General features: G+C 44.9%; 2 protein-coding genes across 8 annotated transcripts in view; both read left to right on the top strand.

The window, feature by feature from the left end:
• LOC137434010 (beta-galactosidase) overlaps positions 1-901 on the top strand; it is an 89,925-nt gene extending 89,024 nt beyond the window's left edge. Inside the window, exon 17 of the mRNA XM_078783595.1 lies at positions 370-901. Coding sequence (XP_078639721.1) covers positions 370-588 — 219 coding nt within the window. The 3' untranslated portion in view covers positions 589-901. The remainder of the gene's footprint in view (positions 1-369) is intronic.
• A 9,450-nt stretch (positions 902-10,351) lies between these two features.
• Positions 10,352-19,439, top strand: part of SLC35F5 (solute carrier family 35 member F5) — a 54,595-nt gene continuing 45,507 nt past the window's right edge. For 2 of the 7 annotated variants that reach the window (XM_068126559.2, XM_068126535.2), the window contains exons 1-7: positions 10,358-10,417; positions 10,825-10,942; positions 11,135-11,282; positions 14,319-14,462; positions 14,886-14,954; positions 18,125-18,209; positions 18,293-18,477. In XM_068126559.2, coding sequence (XP_067982660.2) covers positions 10,372-10,417; positions 10,825-10,942; positions 11,135-11,282; positions 14,319-14,462; positions 14,886-14,954; positions 18,125-18,209; positions 18,293-18,477 — 795 coding nt within the window. In that variant the 5' untranslated portion in view covers positions 10,358-10,371. Of the gene's footprint in view, positions 10,630-10,649; positions 10,677-10,824; positions 10,943-11,134; positions 11,283-14,318; positions 14,463-14,885; positions 14,955-18,124; positions 18,210-18,292; positions 18,478-19,439 lie in introns of those variants that run through there. The other 5 variants (XM_078783593.1, XM_068126575.2, XM_068126550.2 and 2 more) reach the window with 5 other exon arrangements.

Here is a 19,439-nt window from a genome sequence, read left to right as displayed (position 1 = left end):
CACTAGAAACACTTATCCAGATGCCACTAGAAATTGCTCGTTAATGTCAGATGGTTCACTATCCGGAAGCATCCAGAAAACTCAGGAACACCCGTGATCTTTCACACGTTTAAAGTCTAACTACCATATTACTCGTCACCTTTTTATTCTTCTCAACTTTTACAATGAACATCTCGCCTCGACAAACATGACAGTCTTATATAATAAGCAGCTGGTTCTGTATTGAATCATATCGGTATACAAGCATTAACCATGGACTGAAAACAATGCACCACTGAACAGTCACTCCTAAAGAATATGTGATACGAATATGGGTTCCTGGCTTCTTCCCCACCTCCGTGCCTCATGTTCTCTGCTTTTGATCCACAGGGCCAGGTTTGGCTAAATGGCTTCAATCTAGGTCGCTATTGGCCAGTCAAGGGACCACAGGAGACTCTCTTTGTTCCTGCCAGCTTGCTGTTCACCAAAGTTGCCAACAACATCACATTACTGGAGCTAGAAGGGGCAAAGTGCTCCACAATAATGAAGCAGGGCACGGACTGCAGCATCGAGCTGGTTGATCGCCCTATCCTGAACGGCCCAGTTTGATATGATTCGGGTGGCCACTGCCTGGTTGATAGCCACACAGAAATGGAGTTTAAGTGATGTTAACCTGGTCATAAGAACATTTTGGGTTATCTTTACCCATTTTTTATTAATTTGTTTCTTTAAGATTATGTGGGGATTGTGGGTGTCTGTCGGCTGTTCTTTAAATTTGTTGAATATGAACAGTCTTGTTCAGCGATTTGTGTCATGCGGTAAAGGGATATACATATTGGTCTTTTAAATACTGTTAAGGTGCTTGCAAAACTGCCGCATGTAGTGATCGTGTCATTAAAGTGAATCTTTTTTACAATTGCAATTATTTTGTTTTGGTTTTACTTATTTATTACCCTCCCAGTTTTGCATATTTGTCAAAAACTTTACATTCCAGTTTGCCACATTCAACCTCTATATCTATGTAATCTGTTTCCTTCAAATGGAACCATAGTGATGTTGCAGCATGTTACAAGCAGCTTCCCAAATCATGAAAATCATATTATTTCGAAGGTGGTATACGCATTATTTGTATATATCAGGTTACACGTTTCCATCAATAATCTTCTCTTTCATTGTTTGTCTTTGATTAGTGGTTATGAAAACATTATTAATACTCTCTTCGTTGATTTGGACAAATTTATTTCGCTTTTTTAATTGAGGCTCGTGGAAGAGCAAGGTGACGGAGGGTATGAACTGACAGTAGGGCAACTCTTGGGCACAGGCAAGAGAACAGAGGAAAGTGAGAGGTAGGAAGGAAACACTGCAACCTGAAAGTAAGGGGGTTGGGTTAAGAAGGGTTAATGGGGGTAATAAAGAATGTGGATAAGGATGGGGGTAGTGAAGGCTACCACAATACCACATCCACCCCCTTGAAGCCATGGAGGGAAAAGTGGGAGAACACATCCTCTGGAAGCAAAAGAGTTGAGTTGAGCAGTCAGCCTGGATTTTGGAATTTGAACTATGAGTGGGTTACTAGAAGAGCACATGCATCCAGAACTTGTTGAGGAGTGTTGTTGGAGGCCTGATAGCGCAGAGGTTGATAAATCAGAGCTCCATCTGATCTCTCAATCCTCAAAGATGTATTGAAATGCTCTCTCAATCGATTAACAATGTGGTGTGTCAAGTGAGAGAGACACAGCATAATATTGTTATTTGCATGGGACAGGGTGGATGCTTCCAAAGGGTCATCAGAGAGAGGTTAGAGAAATTTGTAAAATTTCATCAGAGATAGTGGAACTTATAATGGGTTGTGACTTCTGTCTGTACATCCGCTATCTTTTTGCTATTTTTTCTACTACTCCCTTATCTCCCAGCTGATTGTTCTGAAACTTGACACATGACTTCAAGACAGTATCCCGCACAATCACTCAGGCTGCCATTTTTAGATTTCAGATCATGGGGGCTCCCAGAGGGGAGGGGAGGAGGAGGAGTTTACCCCCAAATTTTGTATCCCTACTTGTCCCTTATTTACCAACCAATTGCTCTGAAACCCGACATATCCGTTCCACTCGATGATCCGCAGGATCACTGGTCTTCGATTTTTCGATTTTGCATCAGGGAGCCTCCTAGGAGGGGTTCCCCCAAATCAGCAGAGGTCTGAACAACCTCCTCAAGAAATGACCGTCAGAATTTTTTTTTATGACAGATCTCGCTCTCATTGTCATCCTGCTGGGAAGAACATTAGCGTCGTTGTCCCTTCTGCTATCATTAGCTGGTTGGCGTTAAAGATCCCACCATCTCTTGCGCGAAGAGTAGGCAAATTATCACTGGCACCCTGAAAAAATTTCAAATCCCTTTACAAACTACATGGTATTCTTAGAATACTTACCCTGCAGAGTCAACTTGATGCGAGCCAACTCTTGTTTTTGAAGGTTTTTTTTTTTTCTTTGATCCAATATGGTTGCCAGACCACGTGAGCGATCACATCATAAATTTATATTCTCTATTGTTGCATAGATCACGCTCAATAAATTTCAAACTGATCAAACTAAGCGTTGTCCCTGTCAAATTTTGGCGTCATAATTATGACACCAATGAGGTCATCGTTAACAACACCTATTCCCCATGTGGAGTTCTTTACAATGAGCCACGTTTCAACCTTTTCCATGGAGTGGTTTTGGAGATATAGAGGTGTAACGTTTTTTAGTTTTTCCAAGATGGCGCCTGTACCACATGACCTATTACATCATAATTATCATTAAAATATTATACAGGAAAAGGCACTCCTACGGTGAAAATTTCGTGTCCATCAGACCAACAGTTGCAGAGAAAAAAAATTCACACTGATCGGATAAAGCGTTATACTTGTTGAATTATGACGTCATAACGAAGGCACTGATGACATCACTAACATATCTTATTCCCCATGGGGAGTACTTGACAATGAGCCTTGTTTCAACTTTTTTCAATGAGTGGTTTGGGAGATATAAAAGTGTACCGTTTTTCCAAGATGGCGCCTGTACCACGTGACCTATGATGTCATAATTATCATTAAAATATTCCACAGGAGGAGGCGCTCCTATGGTGAAAATTTCGTTTCCATCAGACTAACTGTTGCCGGGAAAATTAATTTTAAAAATGCAGACACTAACGCATACGAATGACTAACCCTGATTTTTGCTTCGCGAGCGCAGGGATTACCTGCATCAGGTGTGACCAGCCAGTTCGTGAAGGATTTGGGCTATTGAAGGAGAGTGCGGTAGTAAGACTTTGGAGTTTGGTGGAATCTGTAGGACCTCTAAGTTTGGTTTGTATGTTGATGGACAGAGCACAACGCAAGTCATGCTGAGGATGCATGCGGTTCGTTGCTTTAGTCTTGATTGCAACGACATCTGAAAATCCTTGTTCACAGAGATGTATTGTTGGAAAAGGGAGGACAGCTTTTTCAGCTTCCTGAGTCAGAATGGGCTTATCCTCCAGTTGGGTCCAAAATTTCGAATACAGGAGCTTTTCAAAGCGTTGCTTCTGCACTTGATTTTCCTGGAGTTCTGCAAGTTCTTCTTGAAATCCCGGAATATTTTCTCCGACTTCACTGACGTCCACATTAAACACATTTCTGATCAAACTATGCTTCTTGAGGTCGACGTTTTATGGAAAATACCTGTCCATTTCTTGCTGAAGGTTCTTCAGATGATCTTCGAAAATACTTTTGATCCAAGGGATATTTCCGACGCATCTTCCAGCACAGCACTCAGTTCTGGAAAGGCAGCCGTTTTCCCTTGAGCCAGTTTTTCTCTCCAAAGAACAAGCTTTTTTTGAATGAGGCAATTTTTTCACCTATGTTCACCATGGTATGATTACGGCCTGCATGTCTGTATTCAGGTGCATGAAGATGTCATCCAAATGGTCAAGCTTTGCCAGCCAAGCAGCATATTTAAAGCAGTCTGCCAATGCATATCCATATCTCTTCTCACGTAAAAAAAAAGAAAAAATCAATTTCCGTTTTTAGTTCAATAACTCCTCCGAGAATCTTCCCTCGAGAGAGCCAACGAACATCAGAGTGGAACAGCAAGACCCTGGTGATGTGATCCCTTCTCTTCACACATTTTATGGAAAATGCCCTGGCCCTGGCCTTGACAAAATTCACAATTTGGTTAGCATTATTGAGAACTACATGGAGGTCCGGTTGCAAACGTTGAGTGGTAAGGTTTTCCCGATGTAAGAAACAGAAGTATTATATCAGGGTTTTCTGCTTTAACACAAGAAAGAAAACCCAAAGGACTTCCCATCATAGATGGGGCTCCGTCAGTGCACCCAGCCAAACGATTCAACCAGTCTAGATCATGTTTCTTGAAAAAATTGTTCATCATATTAAAGATGTCTTCTCCAGTGGTGCTACTTGACAGGGCATTGGAGAAAATAAATTCTTCCAGAATGTCGTCTTTTCCTCTGTACCTTAAAAAAACCAACAGTTGAGTGTCACCTGCAATGTCTACCGATCCATCCGTCTGCAACGAAAATTGTCCTGCTTTTTTCAGTGCCACAATCAGTTGAGCCAAAATATCATCTGAGATGAGATTGATTCGACGTTTTATGCTATTGTCAGAAAGTGGTACCGATTCAATCTTCTTGGCAACATCTGCTGCACAAACAGTTTTCACCATTGCCACTGCTGCTGGCTTCACCAGCTCCTCTCCAATGTTATGGGGCTTTTTGCATCTTGAAATATATCACGCCACTTCAAAGGACGCCAAGGAAGCTTTCTCCAGAGAAAAGGCTGAACTCGAGGGAGCCATCAATCCGGCTTCGTTTTACCTGTTCGTCTTTGTCCTCCCAGTAACTCAGTGGCTTTTCGACAAAGTTTGGATGAACTGAATGCAAATGACGCTTCAATTTGTTTTCCTTCATAGATTCATTGGCGAGGACTTGCAGGCACTGAACACACTGAGGTTGCTCATTCCCAGATTTTTCTCTCATCTCAGTGAAGCCATATTAAAAAAAAACTCAGGCTTATACAGCAGTTATATATATTGTGGGTAAATCTGCTTCAGGAAAAAAAACTTTCATAAATCTTGGCTCTTGAATAGAAAAAATGAAAAGATTGTAAGTTTTTTATATTTTGTTAAACACCCTATGATTTGTATTGTATCTACAACAACCAGAGCAATGCGACCAGGAGAAGTAGAAGGTGAAGATTATTACTACATTTCAATGGAGGAACATATGCGATTGAGGAACTTATAAGCTGCTGTATAAAGCAATGGATTGAGGAATTTGTCAAACCTCGACTCTGATTCTGCAACTGGACCAGACGGCAGCAGCCCACAGGTCCTAAAATCCTACTCTGCTGCTCTATCTCACCCTCTCTTTGTTCTCTTCGCCCTCTCTTTTGCTCAAGGTCATCTGCCATCTGCTTGGAAATCAGCCAACATTACCACTTTACACAAAAAATGTGCAAAAATAGATCCTTGCAACTACAGACCAATCAGCCTGCTCCCAACCATCAGCAAGGTCATGGAATCAATCATCGCATCTGACATCCAATCCTTCCTCTTCTTCATTGGCTTGATGTCGGATCATCAATTTGGATTCAGACCAGGTCATTCTACTCTGGACATGCTGTTTCTGCTGTCTCAACAATGGATGGAGGTCCTCAATGCCAAACAGGAAATCAGAGCTGTCTCCCTTGACATATCACGTGCCTTCGATACGGTCTGGCACCCCACTCTGCTCACCAAACTCTCCTCCTATGGTATCCATGAAAATATCCACGCATGGCTTGCGGACTTCCTCTCTGGTCGTAGTCAACGTGTGGCCCTGAGTGGATTTCTCTCATCTCCCCTTCCTGTTGAGGCTGGAGTTCCCCAAGGCAGTATTCTGGGCCCTGTGCTTTTTCTGGTCTTCATCAATGATCTCTCTGACTCTCTGGAAAATCCTCTCTATCTCTTTGCTGATGACTCCACTCTCTGCCACTCCATACCTCATCCCTCAGATCGGCAGTCTGCAGCCTCATCACTCTCTGCAGACCTGGACAAAATCACAGACTGGTCAAACAAGTGGAACATGTCTTTCAATCCTGACAAATCTCACACTCTCACTTTGTCTCTCCGAAAAGACCGACGGGACAACCCTCCCATGTAGTTTCTCAACAATCCTCTCCAATAAGTTCTGTCACTCAAGCTTTTGGGTCTCGCTATCTGCCATGATCTTTCCTGGGAAAACCACATTTCCAAGTTGGCCTCCAAAGCCAGTCGCCTACTGGGTATCATCCATCCTGCGAAGTCCTTCCTTGGCATACTTGAGCTCCTCACCACATGCAAGGCTTTCACCTGCAGCTCAATGGAGTACTGCTCTCCCCTCTGGGCTGGTGCTCCTGCCTCACACATAGGTCGGCTTCACACTGTTGAAACCAAAGCTTTCAGAATCATTGGAATCTCCTGCGATGAAGCTAACTCCGAGGGCCTTTCACTCACTCACCGCAGGTAGGGTGGTGGTCTTTCTGCCTTCTACCGACTCCTCTCTGGCCTAGCTCCACCAGCTCTGTCTGTGCTCTGTCCCCCAAATATTCCTACAGGTCGCACAATATCTGCCAGCAACCCTCTTCTGGTGATCTGGTGAAACTGCCAAAATCAAGACTCTCTGCTCACCTTCACTCTTTCATTCCTCTTTTCTCCCGCCTCTGGAACAAACTCCCTCACTCTCTTCAATCCCACTCCTCCCTCCATGTCTTTAAAACAGCTGTTCACCACCATCTCTTATCTTCCCCCATCCAAAACCTTGATCTTTTCTACCCCAGTTAATTCACGAGTTGGACAAGCGAGCTGGGGAGGAGTTGCCTGATGAGCTCAAGTGGTTCCTCAACCTTGACCTGTCTGGCTGTGACCCTGAGATGGAGAAGTGTGAGAGGACGTGCCGGCTTGTCTACTCTATTGGACAGGACCTCTATCGAGCAGTGACTAATAGACAGTGGAAGTTGTCGAAGTATATGTTCCTGTGCACAACTCTCCGACACCTCTACCGCAGTAAGCAGTTGACGATGATCTTGAACCGACTGGGTCACTGCGAGTCTTATGACTTTGGGTTAGAGCTGGAGACAGCCATAGCCAAGGCACTGGACGAGGATTCAACTTACCTTACTCCTCAGATCATCTTTGGCGAGGGCAATGTTGTGTTCCACAGTGAGTGGGACAATCTCAACAAGATCACCATGAACATTGTCAGGGATTAAATATTCATATTGACAATATTGTTAGAATATATATCAATGTAATCTTGTTTAAAGTGGAATTATGTTTTACTTTACGAATGAGCAAAAGAGCATAGAACTAGCATTAACATGTGGTCAGAAGAGTTAATTTCAGACAAGAATGTGTAACGCTCTCGGACCGCCACCTGTCGATCATTAATAGCCTCTGTTCAGGGCACTGCGCACACGCTGCAAATTCTTTTTCAGCAGGTCAGAGTATTTGACCTCTTGAACAGAAATAAGTATTTGCTGGCCAAGAAAGCCATATAAGGTTTTTTGGATAAGGAACACCCTGCATGCTCTGCAACATCAAAGGAGTTTGGGGCTTTAAAACCAGGAGAAAGTTGCGAGGAGAGAGAGAAGAGTGGACTGGGACAGTGAACTGAAGAGGAGTGAAAACTGAAGACCAGTTGAAACTGATCAACCAACTGGAGATTGTCAACAACTGAACGAGCTTCAGAAGACCTACTGAACGAGCTTCAAAAGACCGACCAAACGAGCTTCAACAAACTCTGGAACAAAGACTCATTAAAGATCTCGGCTTAGTATACAACAAATTCTCAAAAGTGAATAAAACATTGATTTTGCTAAAACGAGTTTCTGAAGTTTCTGAAGTAGAACAGTAGTTAAAATTATTATTCTACAACATCCATGGCTCGAACATGGTCAACAGTGCAGGGGGCATCATGATCCAGGAGATAACGCCTGACGCTACCCCAAGCACTGAACGGACCCTCCCTCTGTACGACAGAAGCAAGAAGAGGAGCCTGAAGCTGGATACTCCAGAGACTCTCCCTCCTGTCACCACTTACAACAGGGAGAGCGCCAAGTTCCCAGAGAATGCGTCTTTTTCGCCTCCGGATGATGAAGTCTTTGCTGCCAGTCTCCGAGAATACATGTGGCTCCTGTGCAGGTGGGACTTTTGCAATGAGCTACATATATGTATCCATATATATTGGATTGTTAAATTTCCTTCTAATAGTGTCATTCAGTTTATTCTCTGTGTTGTACTCATTCTTACTGAAATATTTGTTCCAGGATGATCTCAAGCAAGGGCAAGCAGGAGGTGCCTGGCCTGGGTGGCTTCATCTCGGCCACTGGTGTGACGCCTGCCAAGAAATCCACCATCGACTACTACACGCCCATCAACCTGCCCATCACTCAGTACGAGACGGTGTAGGAGCTGCTCCGGCGATCAGAGGAGGCTACGCGAGAAGTGGGCCAGAAGTACACCATCAACACCTTCAATCTCGGTGTGCGCATGAAGGCACTCCCACTGGTGTGGAAGTATCCCGACAAGTTAAAGGACCATGTGATCCACCCTGGGCTTTCCACACATCCATGAACGACATCGGGATGATCACCAACCACAAGTGCCGAGGTTCAGGGTATGCCGAAAATCTCTTGGAGGCGCAATTGGTGACCAGTGGCTGCCTGAAGAGTGTGCTCTCTGACGAGGCATATGCCAAGGCCCTCTTCTGCCTGAAGACTGTCTGTGAGGTGCTGGAGAGCCTGCTGCTCGAGGTTTTCATTGAGGAGATGAACATCCAGATCTCTCCTGCGGCTCTCCTCAACCTCATCAAGTCCTGCAACTGCCAGCACCGCAGCTCGGCGTGGCGTGGAAGGTAGTCCCAGAGGTGCAGGAGCAGTTGGAGGTCTTAACCTGCGCCATGTATGGTCAAGCCTGAGTCGAAGGTTGACATGGTTCGCCTGCCTCCCTGCCAGGACTCACTCGTTCCTCATGTGCAGCGAGTCAACCACCGTGTGGCCTGCTACAGGCGTGCTGCTGAGCATATATTTGAGTGCCCCAAACCGTATGACGAGGATCAAGGGTGACTGAAGACAGAGGAGGCGGTGCTTGAGCCTGTGTGGTCAATTGGCCCTATCTTGACCCCATGACTCCTTGACCTGTTGGACATTGATGACGCTGAAAATGATGAGGGCCAGCAAGAGTACGAAGACGCTGAGCCATATCCAGAGGAGGCTATGGAGATAGATGATGATGATCTTCTCATGGATGCTGAGGATGACTCAGACTTTGCTACAATGTCACTTATCATAGATAATAAATATGAAAGGGCTCAGTTGTCTTTCTATGATGTCTGGTTCAGGAGTTATTATAGTCACAAATTTTCATCACATGCACGGACGTCATTGCGCTAAGTGTCCCTAATTGACACATCCTATGACCTTGAAGATGACCTTAACCCCATGACGTTGACCTCAAATTGTCTTGTTAGTTGGGATAATAAGAAAAGTTTTTAAAGCAATAAGTAATCTCCTATCACCATATCTATGGGAGCTGGGTCAAAAATAATGCATGTCGGAAAATGAAAATTAAGCGATTTCTTAACAAAATGACCTTGACCTTCGCCTGAATCATGTGACCTTGACCTCCAATCGTTTTGAAGACCTCGGAAATCGATTCAGCACCTCTGAAAACCATGATATCCACACCAAGATCATCAACATCGGCTCATTATTTACTGGCATAAGACAACGTTTTAATGGATGAGAATGGCAGCCATCTTGGAAATATGCTAATTATGACCCCGTGGGACATTTTTTCCCGCCGGCAACACCAAAATTATTTAAGTAGATGTCCTAGGGGTGCTAAAAATCATTTTGGAATTTCGTTTTAGGGGGGTGCATGGGAACCTATATCTCCTGCCAAACTACGTCCATAACGTTTTAAGATTATCCAGCTCACAGACAAACAAGGGTGAAACCATCACCTATGTCCATCTATCTTTGGTCATGATAGCCCCAACCGAAGGCATCCTCGACCATGCAAGGCCTTGGCAAGGGCCAAATGAACTGAATTTCTGAAAACAGCTGAAGGCGTTTGTCGTTCCAACACAAAGTATAATTCCAAGCAATGCAAAACGATAAGGAGTGTTCTGCTGAATGACAACTCCGAGTAAGCGTTTGGAGCGGTGCGATTTGTTCGGATCGCTGCTTCCTCAGGTTTTCCGAGCGATCGAAAATTGTACTTCTGAAATAACATTTGCTTTTAAATGCAGAGAGAAGAAGATTTCAAATAGGGAACTTGAATGTGGTAATACAATTACAATATTATTTTAAAACATTCCAAATGGGGAGCGACGATGACAGGGATTCGTGGGGAACGTATGTTGGGCCCCAAAGGAAAAGGTGCATTCTTTTCTGCTCTGATCAGAATAATTTAAAGCAACAATTCATTTCCGCTTTCCTCACCCATTTTGAAACTCCGCCACAAGCTTCCTGTCTTCCTGTGTGCTCATGGTACGTGTCGGCGCACGTTTACCTGTTCGTCATGAATAACAAGGTTTACACCGTTCAGTGAGGACCTGTTCGTTGAGCGCGTGCTGCTAGGCGGTGCATAGGTATTTGCTAGCTTGCTTGAAGTGCGGTTGTGCGAGTTTATCGGGAGGTGTGTTGTGCTCCCTTTATACTGAACAAACGATGGGTTGGTGTGGAGCCTCACAGCTGGTTGGAGAGATCGCACTGGGATAGGTATTTGAGCTGTGTCCGTGCATGTACCTTTGCATTCCGATGACCTAAGCTGTGTCCCCAAACAGGGTTTCCTGCACGGTGTGTGGAAGACCACGTGTCATCATCGTCCACCTGTTCAACATGTCATCAAAGAGCTTCCCAAATGCCGTGGTGGTTTTGTCGAACACCGCGTCATCGCTTCCTGTAATTCCTCGCAATACAATTATTATTTATGGTCATTCCTCCTTTTATGTCCTTTTACAAAGTATTTCAGTTACATTTAATATAATTTACTTCATTGTATTAAAAAAAAAATTCTTAAAAAAAATAAAAAATGCTCCTTATTTCACTCTCACTTACACACCTGTCTGTACCTTTTGTCCATGTACCCACCAGAGGCCGTGACAGATGCTTTTGTCTACTGGCGATGCAGCGGCCTGCGCTGTCATCTGCACCTGCACCGACGCGGCGCCGTGTTCTGCTGGGGATTGTTATCCTTCTCTTTGTGGACATCATTTGGGTGGCCTCGTCTGAGCTGTCATGTGTGAGGCTCTTCTCTTCTGATTAAGTACACACGTGTTGGCTCGTAGTATTAGCATGGTGCCTAATAGCAATACTTCAATGTTCGGATGCACACACGTTGTTGAAACACCAGGATGACAGCTTATAGCTGGGTCAGGATTCTAACCTGACCCCCCCCCTTCCCACGCCTCCTCCCCCCCCCCTTCCCACGCCTCCTCCCCCCCCCCTTCCCACGCCTCCTCCCCCCCTTCCCATGCCTCCTCCCCCCCCCCTTCCCACGCCTCCTCCCCCCCCCCTTCCCACGCCTCCTCCCCCCCCCCTTCCCACGCCTCCTCCCCCCCCCCCTTCCCACGCCTCCTCCCCCCCCCCTTCCCACGCCTCCTCCCTCCCCCTTCCCACGCCTCCTCCCCCCCCCTTCCCACGCCTCCTCCCCCCCCAAGCCCTCTCCCTCCCACACATCTCCCTGCTCTTAAATGTTGTGTGCTCTCAAGTGTTTGTGTGCTTCCTCTTCTCTTGTCTTCCGCTCCCTCTTTTTATATATTTTGTTTGTCTGGTTGATTTGTCTGTGAAGTAAATGTCAGCTCTTTCACGAGCCTCGATTCAGTATACAAAAAAAACAAAAACAAACCAGGCTAGACAGTCTGCGTACCTCCAGACCATCCTCGAGCCCTCCAATAGCAATCAGTCGTGCAGATTTGTTGCGACTTTCTTATAAGACAACTTCTTTCGTATGCAGCACAAGGCGGCGGGGTAACATGATTGACTGAGGGCTCTTCTGTGCTGCGGATGCAGTGCCCCTCGTAGGTTTGAGAAGGAATTTGTAATTTGGCCAGGATACCAGTGATACCTCACCTACTCTTCACAAAGGACATCGGGGGATCTTCAACATCCACAAGCAAATGCATTATAACCCAATAAGTTGCCTTGTATATTAACCATGCAAGCCTTCTTACTCCATCATGCTACTTTCCCATGTGTGCAAGGTGTGAGCTGATTGATATACTCACCTTTACATCTGCACAGCTTGACTTGATCTCTGGATAAGCACTGGTTTGTATTGTGCTCTGAAAGTATACTGCATGTAGTCCTACGTAAACATGAACGAGCAGAAGCGTCTTACAAGCTGGGAACCAATACAATTGTGATGTAACTGATGAGCTGATCCTTCCTTTTGGAGCTTTTTAGGTCATACCTGTACTTTGAGTACAGTATAACATTGCTTACAATATGTTTTAAGCAATGTTATTTAGCAAGTGAATATACATTGAAGGTGCTGGAGAGGATTCTGGATAAGCAAGGGTGTGGAGATGGAGATCGGAGAAGAGCAATAGGGGTTCAGAAAGGGTAGGGGAATGACTGATGGGATGTTCGTGCTGAGACAGCTGGTGGAGAATAGGTTGGAGGTGCCAGGTAAAATGGCATTGGGATTTTTGGTCCATGAGAAGGCCTAAGACATGGTCCCGAGAGAGATGGTGATGGCGATACCGAGATGGAGGGGAGTGCCGGAAACAGAAGTTAGGTTGGTGGAAGGGATGTACAAGGGAACGAAAGGAAGAGTATTGGTTGGTCCTGGGATGTCGGAGGAATTCAGTGTGGACATCGGTTTGAAGCAGGGAAGCGCTCTCAGCCCACTCATGTTTATCATCGTGGTGGAGCTGGTAAGCACAAAGATAAACATGAAAGGTATTCTGGAGAGGATATTGTATGTGGACGATCTTGCTGTTGTGGTGGAGAGTGGGTGGGAGATGCAGCAAGTAGTGGGGGTAGTTGAAGGAGGCGTTTGAGAAACATGGGCTGAAAATGAGCATGGAGGTGATGTGGGTTGGGCAGCAGAGAAAATGAAAGAATATCAGGTTAGAGGTGACGGAGATCAGACGGGGAAATAGGTTTGCATATCTGGGGGGGAACAGTGACCGGAGATGGAGGCGGAGGTGCGAGGAGGATTCAGGTGGGTGCGAATGCATGGATGAAGGTGGATGGAGTAATGGCAGACAGAAATATTTCAAGGAGATTGAAAGGAAAGGTTCTGATGTCGTGCTTAACACCAGCCTACCTTTGCGATCTGGAAACAGACAGACACACAGACAGACACACACAGAGAGAGAGAGAGAGACACACACACAGAGAGAGAGACACACACACACACACACACAGAGAGAGACAGAAACACAGAGACAGAGACAGAGACAGACACAGAGACAGACACAGAGACAGACACAGAGACAGACACAGAGACAGCCACAGAGACAGACACACAGAGACAGACACACAGAGACAGACACACAGAGACAGACACACAGAGACAGACACACAGAGACAGACACACAGAGACAGACACACAGAGACAGACACACAGAGACAGACACACAGAGACAGACACACAGAGACAGACACACAGAGACAGACACACAGAGACAGACACACAGAGACAGACACACAGAGACAGACACACAGAGACTGAATATTTGTGAGAATAACTGGGTCTGGAGGACTATGGGAGTGTAGAGGGTGGATATAAGGAGGATGAAGTGATGGATGAGCTTGATGGGGAGATTGGTTAAATTCCGGTTAAGATGGGCTGGAGACTTGGTGCAGATGGGGGAAAAGAGAATAGCAAAGAGAGTAGATAGGTTGAGGGAATAAGGTCGGAGGAAAAGATGTAGACGACAGTTGAAGTGGGAGGATCTGTGAGGCATGAGGAGGGATATCAGTAAGGTGGGAGTGGTTAGAGAGTGGAGATTGTTGGATGAGGACAAGGGAGTGGAGGATTATCGTGGTCAAGGCAGGGCAGGAGCTTGGTACCATTTAACTTCACCCCTTATAAAGGGAAGAGGAGGACAACATTTAGCAAGTGAATTGTCTGGCCCGATTTAACTTGCAGGTGAAAAGGATTATCAAAGGTCTGCTTGTTGAGCTGAACATCACTTTGAGATGTCCGCTTATCTTTTAAAGCATGGGATGACGATTATGATGCTCTTTGAGGTTATTTATTTATTTTCCTCTTGATTACCGCTCCCAATCACCCTCTCCGTATATCCATCTCCCTTATCTTCCACAGTATATTTTCCAAGGCTTCCAAAAGCCCTTTTTCAGCACATTTGCAAGGTCCTCTATGTTTGTCGTGTATCTGCTTGGGTTCCTTATTTGGAAACCATGGAGGGATAAGTGTCTGCGCTGTGTAGGCTGTCTTCCTCCTGCCAAGGTGAGCCTCAGTTGCCAAACGTTACACGCCATGCGATGTGTGGTGTTAGGTATCCGCTCTCTGATATTATCGCACAGCTTGAGTTGGTGAAGCTAAAATGGGGAGAGGTGGTGGAACGATATTAAGGAGTGGGTATATTGAGCAGAGCAAGGGGGAAAGGGAGAAGGAAGATGCAATAAAAAGTTATTGAGATGGAGGCGGAGGGAGATGCCATTTGCAATATTGATGCAGCCCGGTAGTTACTAGAGTGACCAAGTAATGTGAACCATTGTTTCCCTTTTGTACTTGCACTTTTGATTGGTGGTATAACCTGCTTTAAAATCACCCTGTGTAAATTAGCTCAACATCATTGCATCAGTATGAGTGCTTGCACTTTCATGTTTTAGGCATGTAAATACTATCATATACTCTACCTTTTTACAGGCCCTGGAGACAGATGGACATTATGTTTTGGGAAAAGGTGGTGGAGATCAACGAGGAAGTGCTGAGTTGGTGAGCAGGCGATTCCAGAATATGGGGGAAGGTTGGATTTGGGGTTTCTGAACATCTTTGGGGAAATATTGTAATTTGTTTAGCTGGCCTGTAGCATTCCCATCAGAACCCCTTGCTCATGATGTTAGGAACCCAGGTTCAAATACACTACATGACCAAAAGTTTGTGGACACCCGAACATCGAACATCTCATTCCAAAATAATGGGCATTAATATGGAGTTTGTCCCTCCCCCCTTTTGCTGCTGTAACAGCCTCCACTCTTCTGGGAAGGCTTTCCACTAGATGTTGGAACATTGCTCCAGGGATTTGCTTCAATTCAGCCACAAGAGCATTAGTGAGATCAGACACTGATGTTGGGTGATTAGGCCTGGCTCGCAGTTGGTGTTCCAATTCAACCCAAAGGTGTTCGATGGGGTTGAGGTCAGGGCTCTGTGCAGGGCAGTCATGTTCTTCCCCACCGATCTCGACAAACCATTTCTGTATGGACCTTGCTTTGTGCACGGGGGCATTGTCATGCTGAAACAGGAAAGGGCCTTCCCAAAACTGTTGCCACAAAGTTGGAAGCACACAATCGTCTAGACTCTAGATCTAGAATGTCATTGTGTGCTGTCGTGTTAAGATTTCCCTTAACTGGAACCGAGGGGCCTAGCCCGAACCATAAAAAACAGCCCCAGACCATTATTCCTCCTCCACCAAACTTTACAGTTGGTACTATGCATTCAAGCAGGTAGCGTTCCCCTGGCATCCGCCAAACCCAGATTCGTCCGTCGGACTGCCAGATGGTGAAGCGTGATTTATCACTCCAGAGAACGCATTTCCACTGCTCCAGAGTCCAATGGCGGCGAGCCTTACACCCCTCCAGCTGACACTTGGCATTGCGCATGGTGATCTTTGGCTTGTGTGCGGCTGCTCGGCCATGGAAACCCATTTCATGAAGCTCCTGATGAATAGTTGTTGTGCTGACCTTGCTTCCAGAGGCAGTTTGGACCTCGGTAGTAAGTGTTGCAACCGAGGACAGATTATTTGTACGCGCTACGTGCTTCAGCACTCAGCGGTCCTGTTCTGTGAGCTTGTGTGGCCTAACACTTCACATCTGAGCTTTTATTGCTCGTAGACGTTTCCACTTCACAATAACAGCACTTGCAGTTGACCGGGACAGCTCTCGCAGGGCAGAAATTTGATGAACTGACTTGTTGGAAAGGTGGCATCCTATGACCGTGCCACTTTGAAAGTCACTGAGCTCTTCAGTTTATCCCATTCTACTGCCAATGTTTGTCTATGGAGATTGCATAGCTGTGTGCTTGATGATATATACCTGTCAGCAATGGGTGCGGTTGAAAGAGCCAAATCCACTAACTAGAAGGGGTGTCCGCATACTTTTGGTCATGTAGTGTATCATGTGCTATAGGTGTTTGTCCATCATTACCTCTGCCATCTGCAATGGACAAAGGTTGTGTTTTCACCCCTGTCTATTTTTTTTTGTCCAGGATATCTCAAAATTGTGGATGGATTTGGAGAAACTTGGTGGACAGGTTGGGTGTGTGATATGGATGGATGGATTCGATTTTGGTGAAGACCGGAACTGGTTATGAGAGTTTATTAATTAAGTGATGCTTCACCATCGAGTGATTGGGCCGAAACGATATTTCAAAATGTGGACGAGTTGTAACTACATTAGGTGGACGGGTTGGGTAGGTGACAAGACCAAGCTGATAAGACTTTGGTTCAGGTCCGAATCCAGATCCAGCCTATCAGTGGGATACACAACATAAACTGTTCACTGTTCAGTCTGGCGAAGGTATGTGCTCTACCGAATGCTGTTCTAGTTACCTCCGCCACCAAAGGTGGATGGAGGTTATGTTTTCACCCCTGTCTGTCTGTCTGTCTGTTCGTTTGTGAACAAGATATCTCAAAAAGTTGTGGACAAATTCGGACGAAATTTGGCAGAGATGTAGCGTATGTGACAATGAAGAAATGATTATATTTTGGTGAAGATCTGGATTCGGATCCGGCTACTAGAATTTCTTAAGTGATTCTTCACCATTGGGAGATCGGGCCAAAAACGATACATGGCAAGATATCTCAAAAAGTTGTGGACGGATTTGGACGAAACTTGTTGGACAGGTTGGGTGTCTGACAAGAACGACTCGATTCGATTTTGGTGAAAATCTGAATATGGATTTGGATAGGAGACCTATTTAAATTTTTAGGTGATTCTTCACCATTGGGAGATCGGGCCAAAAACGATACATAGCAGGATATCTCAAAAAGTTGTGGATGGATTTTGACGAAAATTGGTGGACAGGTTGGGTGTCTAACGAGGACTATTCGATTCGATTTTGGTGAAAATCTGAATATGGATTTGGATATGAGAATTATTTAAAATTTTAAGTGATTCTTCACCATTGGGAGACAGGGACAAAAACGATACATAGCAGGATATCTCAAAAAGTTGTGGATGGATTTTGACGAAAATTGGTGGACCGGTTGGGTGTCTAACGAGGACTATTCGATTCGATTTTGGTGAAAATCTGAATATGGATTTGGATATGAGAATTATTTAAAATTTTAAGTGATTCTTCACCATTGGGAGACAGGGACAAAAACGATACATAGCAGGGTATCTCAAAAAGTTATGGACGGATCTGAACGAAACTTGGTGGACCGGTTGGGTGTGTGACGACAAAGAATCGATTCAATTTTGGTGAAGATCCGGATCCATCTAGTAGAATTTTTAAAGTTATTCTTCACCATTAAGTGATATGGCCAAAAAGAGGGGTAGATCAAGGAATGAAAGACTGGACCTATGGTGATTCTGGTGATTGATTTTGATTAAATGTGATTCTGTATTGGGATTTTCTGATTTACTCTGAGATACAAAACGTGAACTGTTCACCAGGCGGTGGTATGCTCTCTACTGAGTGCCGTTCTACTTTAATAATGTCTTTGTAATTCATGTTGATGTACATTGATGTTCACTTCTGTCTTTGTCTTGCTTTTAATTTGTGTGCAAACACTTCCATGAGCCTTACATCTCTGTGGCAATGTAGTTGCTTTTTTATTGTCACAATCGAATTAACTTTGGTCTGTGTCTTGTTTGCTTACTATTTCCTTGTGACATTACTGGCCATGTTCACATGTATGGCACGTTGTTCACATCTTTCAACAGGGTGCTCCACTGTACGCACCAGTGAGATTCAATGATTCGGCGAGTGAGAAGAGTAGCCCGTGTTGTAGTGATGGTGAGGATGGAGGTGAGAACAATTGGACGTCCGTGATTGTAGCATCCTCCATTAATGTAATTTTTATTTCACTTGTCTTCGCCCTTTTCTTTCAGTCATTCGAAAGCCGCGTGTGCGGTTCTCACGACTTGCTGAGGTCCGGCAGCTTCCTTCTCGGCAAATTCTGGATGCCAGCCAGTCACGCAGGCAGTATGGAGAGCCTGATTGTCAGGAGGGAGGATCCAGAATGGGGCTTCCCATCCCGCAGGTCGCAAAAACAAGTTTACTCTTTTGCTTTGTGGTGAGTGGGCGGATGAGACTGCACACAGTCTTTTTATGTCGATATTACTTGAACATGTGTGCACAGCAAAGTTCAATTTTGGGGGGGTTTTATCCCCCTAAATTTGATATTCTTAGATGAGTTAATATAAAATGTCTATAACAATTCCTTGCTTCTTTATTGTCACAAAAACGATTGTCTTGTGGTTTCAGATATAGTAATTTGCACTTATTGATTTCTATTAATGATGTCCTGCATTTCGATTTGCACAAAACTCTGTTGCATGTGCACTTGTTTATTTGATACACCTTCCTGGCATGCTCATGTCTGCCTCCATATTCTTGGTTGAAAAGATGGTTGTAAGCATTTAATCAACATTGTGACACATCCGTGCATATGTGGCTCCTCTGGCTGTGAGTTGTCACCATTTCTGGGATTGTGCATATGCAGATGATGCAGTTTCCTCGGATTAGAGCTCCAGCTTGAAATAGGGCCAGGTACAGGCACACAATGAATGAATGAATGATCGTTTTAAGGCCATTTTCCCCGCTAGAGCGGGGGTTAGCCTTGCGGGCCCCATGACAATCATGGTTCCCTGTTTGAGGCAATGTTTTTATGGCCGGATGCCCTTCCTGACGCCAACCCTTGGTCACGCTCTTACGATGCGCAGGGATACGGTGTACCTATTCTAAACCGGGGTACACACCGGGATCATTCATCCCAGAAAGCTGGTACTCAATTTGCCGACGTCGGAAGGATGACAGGCTGAGTCAACCCCCCTGGCGTTAATTCAGCGATCGACCGGGATTCGACCCCAGGATCCTAGGATCCCAAGCCGGCACCCTAACCGCTAAGCCAACATCAGGCTATAGGCACACAATGGTTGTGTATGTATATATATATATATATAGATATATATATATATATATAAACATATATATAAACATATATATATATAACTGTTGAACTATATATATATATAT

Source organism: Myxine glutinosa, chromosome 1 (assembly GCF_964187855.1).
Source record: "Myxine glutinosa chromosome 1, kmMyxGlut1.1, whole genome shotgun sequence".
NCBI classification, from domain to species: Eukaryota; Metazoa; Chordata; class Myxini; order Myxiniformes; family Myxinidae; genus Myxine; species Myxine glutinosa.
Note: the sequence above shows the minus strand (reverse complement) of the source record. Positions and strands in the feature narration are given on the sequence as shown.